This window comes from Dysidea avara, chromosome 3, assembly GCF_963678975.1.
Source record: "Dysidea avara chromosome 3, odDysAvar1.4, whole genome shotgun sequence".
Lineage (NCBI taxonomy): Eukaryota > Metazoa > Porifera > Demospongiae > Dictyoceratida > Dysideidae > Dysidea > Dysidea avara.
Window position 1 is genome coordinate 15,870,818 of NC_089274.1, and position 5,815 is coordinate 15,876,632.

Genomic DNA, 5,815 nt, shown 5'->3' on the forward strand with positions numbered 1-5,815 from the left:
ATTCTAGACACAACCGACTATGACATCTTTTAAAATAATTTACAACTATACCTAACTAATAATTAACTGTATATTAATTATGCTGTATGCTGTTTCTTTTTTTTTTTCCTGGGCATTTACCAGCTGTGCTGACTGCCCAGTACAATAAATAAATGGCTAATCTATTGGAATACACTACTGGTCAGCTCAGAGAGGCACTTTGTGCTGCTTAACACAGGGGCGGATCCAGGGGGGGTTCCATGGAACCCCCCTTTTGAAAAGCCTCTCTCACTCGAGATACTCTAATAGAGCAGTCACAGTAGTCTTTTGAGGAGCAATGTAGCAAGCTATTTATCTAGTTATAAATAAGGAAGGAAATATAGTTGGTGAGGTGGGAGCTATTGTCAGCAGGCGGTGACCTTTTTTTTTTTTGGTCTTCAACTTATACAGCTAGACTAAAGTTGCAATTTCAAAGTGGAACCCCCCTTTTTAAAAGTCTGGATCCGCCCCTGTAATATTAGCAGCTCATGAGCAATCTGTGTGCCAAGTTTGACTTGGGCTTGCTCAGAGAATGTTAACGTTTTCAATGGTTGGGGTGCCCCAGTTTTCTCCAAAAGCACTATCCTGTCTGTGCAGGATCAAGTCCTGTGCACCAGGCTAGGATAATGAAATGGCATATTATATACGTAGATGCCTATTACCCTGGTCATGTCCTTTAGAGCACGCTGCATATTTCAGATATGAAGCTCATATTATTGATTTGGTGACATATAGCGGACGCCGTCATGTATTGATTGGTTTGACCGGAAATTACTCTCTTGTTCATGCAGTTCAGGTGAAGTGTATACTCAAGCTGTGCTGAGTTTCCCGAGTTTGACTATAGTATAGCTAGTTGACTATCTGTGGCATAGACTGAAGCTGGGCGATGGCAAAGGTATCGACATGATATATTTACGTAGCTAGATATATTAGCTATACAGTTTGATTCCTTTATCAGTTGAAGTACATAGCTGGGGGAGGGATGTAGCTATGCATGCAAATGGTGTTCAATAGCTGTACAGGTAACTTGATTAAGTGTTAACTGTGGAAGTTGCATTAATAGCTACTGAGTTCTCTTTCTTTGTAGAGTACAAGCATCCTCGCAAACATCACACCAATTTATTAACTTTCCTTTTAACTTACCTGAGGCATACATAACTATTGTAGTACATGTTTCGTGTATCGACATTCTATGTGTATTTTTTCAATAGATACAGCCATATAGCTACTGTACATTACTGAATTACATATAAATTATGTGTATGGGCATGCAAACCATGCATGCATGAGTCTATATCAGTACCTCTGAATTTCGAAGGGTCTTTGTATTGTTTCACCTTAATAGCTAATATCTACACCTGTATCAACAGTTGTACATATTGATTTGTTGCTATGTATACAATCCACAACTTAAAACTGTGTGTGACAAAGTGAACAAATTAATACCTATAACTGGATGTTGATAGACATGTTGTTGATAGGCATGTTGTTGATAGGCATGTTGTTGATAGGCATGTTGTTGATAGGCATGTTGTTGATAGGCATGTTGTTGATAGGCATGTTGTTGATAGGCATGTTGTTGATAGGCATATATATATCCAGATGATACCTATATGAATTGGGAAACATGTATAAAAATTTCTTTCTATTTTTTTGAGATTCAGAGGTATATATACATTCTTCCCAGAATACACTGGATAGTACATGAGCTATCATCAGTGACTAGACTTAATTCTGAATATAACAACCCACATGAAACTGACTTTACATTATATATGTGCTGCTTTTTTCTTTTTTTTTTTTTTTTTTTTTTTTTAATGTAGAATTCAGCAGATACCTGCATGTTTACAAGATTGATCAATGGTTTAAGGTTAGTTGATTGATACAGTAAAGTAAGCATTCTGCATGACCACCAGGCCTGCTACTTTCTCTCTTGGTCGATTTTGCATTGAATGCATGCTTACTGTTGATGAAGATTTGTATAAATAGCTATCAATAATCTATGTAATGATCCAAGATCCGGTAACTCATGATAATACATTATAGTAAATCGATCAATTTAGAGTCTATGTAATTGAATCATATGCATCATCCATGCAATTTTAAATGCCTGTACATGTATTTGCCCTTATTAAAAGTATACTTTTATAATGTGAAATACTAACATGTATTTGCCCTTATTAAAAGTATACTTTTATAATATGAAATACTAACATGTATTTGCCCTTATTAAAAGTATACTTTTATAATATGAAATACTAACATGTATTTGCCCTTATTAAAAGTATACTTTTATAATATGAAATACTAACATGTATTTGCCCTTATTAAAAGTATACTTTTATAATATGAAATACTAACATGTATTTGCCCTTATTACTTTTATAATATGAAATACTAACATGTATTTGCCCTTATTAAAAGTATATATACTTTTATAATATGAAATACTAACATGTATTTGCCCTTATTAAAAGTATACTTTTATAATGTGAAATACTAACATGTATTTGCCCTTATTAAAAGTATACTTTTATAATATGAAATACTAACATGTATTTGCCCTTATTAAAAGTATACTTTTATAATATGAAATACTAACATGTATTTGCCCTTATTAAAAGTATACTTTTATAATGTGAAATACTAACATGTATTTGCCCTTATTAAAAGTATACTTTTATAATATGAAATACTAACATGTATTTGCCCTTATTAAAAGTATACTTTTATAATGTGAAATACTAACATGTATTTGCCCTTATTAAAAGTATACTTTTATAATATGAAATACTAACATGTATTTGCCCTTATTAAAAGTATACTTTTATAATATGAAATACTAACATGTATTTGCCCTTATTAAAAGTATACTTTTATAATGTGAAATACTAACATGTATTTGCCCTTATTAAAAGTATACTTTTATAATGTGAAATACTAACATGTATTTGCCCTTATTAAAAGTATACTTTTATAATATGAAATACTAACATGTATTTGCCCTTATTAAAAGTATACTTTTATAATATGAAATACTAACATGTATTTGCCCTTATTAAAAGTATACTTTTATAATGTGAAATACTAACATGTATTTGCCCTTATTAAAAGTATACTTTTATAATATGAAATACTAACATGTATTTGCCCTTATTAAAAGTATACTTTTATAATATGAAATACTAACTATGCTATGCAGTCCACTTGCTGTCATCATACAGAGTTCCCGTTAGTTGATTACTCTTCAATCATCACAATGGTAAGATATCCATGATCTAACTGAACTCCTTCCAATAACTTCATCAATGATCTTGAGTGCATGACAATGCATATCAAACACATGCATCATCCCCAGAGCTATCGTGGAACTACAGGTACTTACTATGGGATGTAGTTTAACACTGGCAACAATCTACATTGCATGCTCTTCAAACCGTACACTTCACACATTACACCTCAATGGAATTTTGTAGCTAAATAGTTTGGTGTGAATTTATTTACTGCATTTCTGCACTTGTATACATATGCAAACTTATCCTATTTGAAATAAATGGATAAGGAAAACCAAAATCAGAACAGTTGAATACATGTTGGTAACAATAAAGCTATACGTATGTTATGCATGGCAATGCATCTCTTCACTGTGTTATTATTGTCAAGCTATATTAATTTTATGAGATCTAATCCTGCAATTGTAAAGTGTCTATACATGAATCTGGAAAATGCCACAGATTTTATAGGTGTTGGACTGAAGAAAGGCATATACCAAATTACTTAGATGTACATCTATTGTAGTTGCCATATGCATGACTTTGTAAGGAAGAGTGGCATGTAAAAATTCATCAGTCAGGGCATAGCTATACCCATGCACTTTTAAGTGGCTTCAGTACCCCATTAAAATTTATTTTAAGTTATTATAGCTACTTGGAAGGAGCAAGAAAGTATCAAGACCGCAGGTTCTAAAATCAAGGATCTACCATAAATAGAACACTCTACAAATTTTATCTTAGTTGTAAGCAATGGTTTCTCACATTATGTAGTATCAGTTTTATTTAGTGGCTTCCCATAATTTGAATAAAAAGACAAGATACTCTAATAAAAGTCAGGCAAAATGAACTACTCTAATAGAACAGTCACTTAGATATAGTAAAAATCTCTTCACAATTCTTGCATGCTGTATCATTTCTCATGTGAGAATATTCACAATAAAGGTTTTACAGCTTGTTATGGCTATGTAGCAGGTGTTTGTGGCTCTCTGTGCATAGCTAGTTTTGTCAGCTGAGCAGTTGCAGACTGTCACAAGATATTATGAGTTCTCAAATAACAATCAGTTGAGATTTGTTTGCTCTTTATAGTGTGTAAAAGCTGAAACCATCTGAATTTGCTCAAAAATTTAATCAGCAATTGTAGTTTTTCGCGAAAACATATGTCCGATATTTGATACGCCTACATGCGCTTACAGATTTAATAATTACTGAGGCGTACAATCGATTTATAAGCTGAAACTTGGTGGGCTGAACCTTGAGTGATTACCCTAGCAGCATGCCAAATTTCATTCAAATCCGTGCATTTATTGTGCTTTGCGAGCTACAGTCCATACTTTTGGCCAAAACGTCAATGAGAAAAGAAAATCCATACTTTTGGCCAAAACGTCATGCGATTTGGACACATGCTTATTGGCTCGCCAAACACACAGTCCTTGAAGAAATCCTACAAAACTCGGTGGATTAAATGGTGAGGGTCTAAGGTAATAGCAATGCAAAATGCAAGGGAATACGTTACATAGTTTCTGCGTACGAGTGTCCGAAAATTCCTGGTGGCCGAACATCGGTGGCTTACTCTACTTTCTCTCTTGATTCTGCTGCTGCAATCAGAATAATATTAGGCCACTACAATGAGATAACTTGTTTCTCATCAACCGCCCGCACCAAAATTTTCTTTTGCCCATGCAAACTCATTATTGCACGAGATTGCAGCATGGCTTTTTTTGAGTGTAGTGTTAGTGGGTTTAATTATCACGTAGAAAAGCACTATTTCTATGAAAAACTGCAATCCCATTGAGATACAGACACTATTTTTGAGGCTTTTTTTTACTTCTGTGTTGATTAGAGTGCTTTCTGGAGCATCAACAACCACCAAGGCATCAACAGTGAGTGCTACAGTGTATATACACTAGCATTGGTACTGTGACCTGCATGCCCTATGTGGAGGAGGGCCATCATATCTTACTGAAGAGTCATAGTAGCTTTAGTGTTGCTACTTCTGCCACAAGCTTGCACAGCCCCTCCCCCTAATAAAACTGACTAGCCTACATGTGCTAACACCGCTGCTGTACTGGGGTATGATACATGATCCCAAGACTGGTGGAAGTCTCGTAAAGGACTTGAAAGCTTTGTTACTGAAGTTGAAGTTTATGTGAACTCAGTCGGAGTTTTACCCTTAGTGTGCACCAGTGCTTGGTATGCACCCAGCCAATAACCTAAAATAAAGGATTATTATACTGGTTTTGTACAAATATATACATCCTGCAATTTATAGCTATGGCTTGTGCAATAATGAGATAACCCGCCCGCCCGCATGCGTTACTCTATGAGAAGTTGATGAGAAACAAGTTATCTCATTGTAGTGGCCTTACTGTTACTGAAGTTACAGCATTTAACTAAATGGATGTACATAGCTAGCTATGTTTGGTGGTGAAAATTGAGTAGCAGCCACTTTCAGGGCTTGTGGGCTCTGAAAATACACCTTAACAAGGATAGTTTAGTAGTTTAGTATAGTAGTCCAAGCCATGAGC

At 34.4% G+C, this 5,815-nt stretch overlaps 1 protein-coding gene across 1 annotated transcript in view; it reads left to right on the forward strand.

Moving 5' to 3' along the window:
• Positions 1–1,845: 1,845 nt before the first annotated feature.
• The window catches only part of LOC136248624 (uncharacterized), a 9,022-nt gene continuing 5,052 nt past the window's right edge, over positions 1,846–5,815 (forward strand). Inside the window, exon 1 of the mRNA XM_066040383.1 lies at positions 1,846–1,888. Within this exon, the coding sequence (XP_065896455.1) occupies positions 1,860–1,888 (29 nt within the window). The 5' untranslated portion in view covers positions 1,846–1,859. The remainder of the gene's footprint in view (positions 1,889–5,815) is intronic.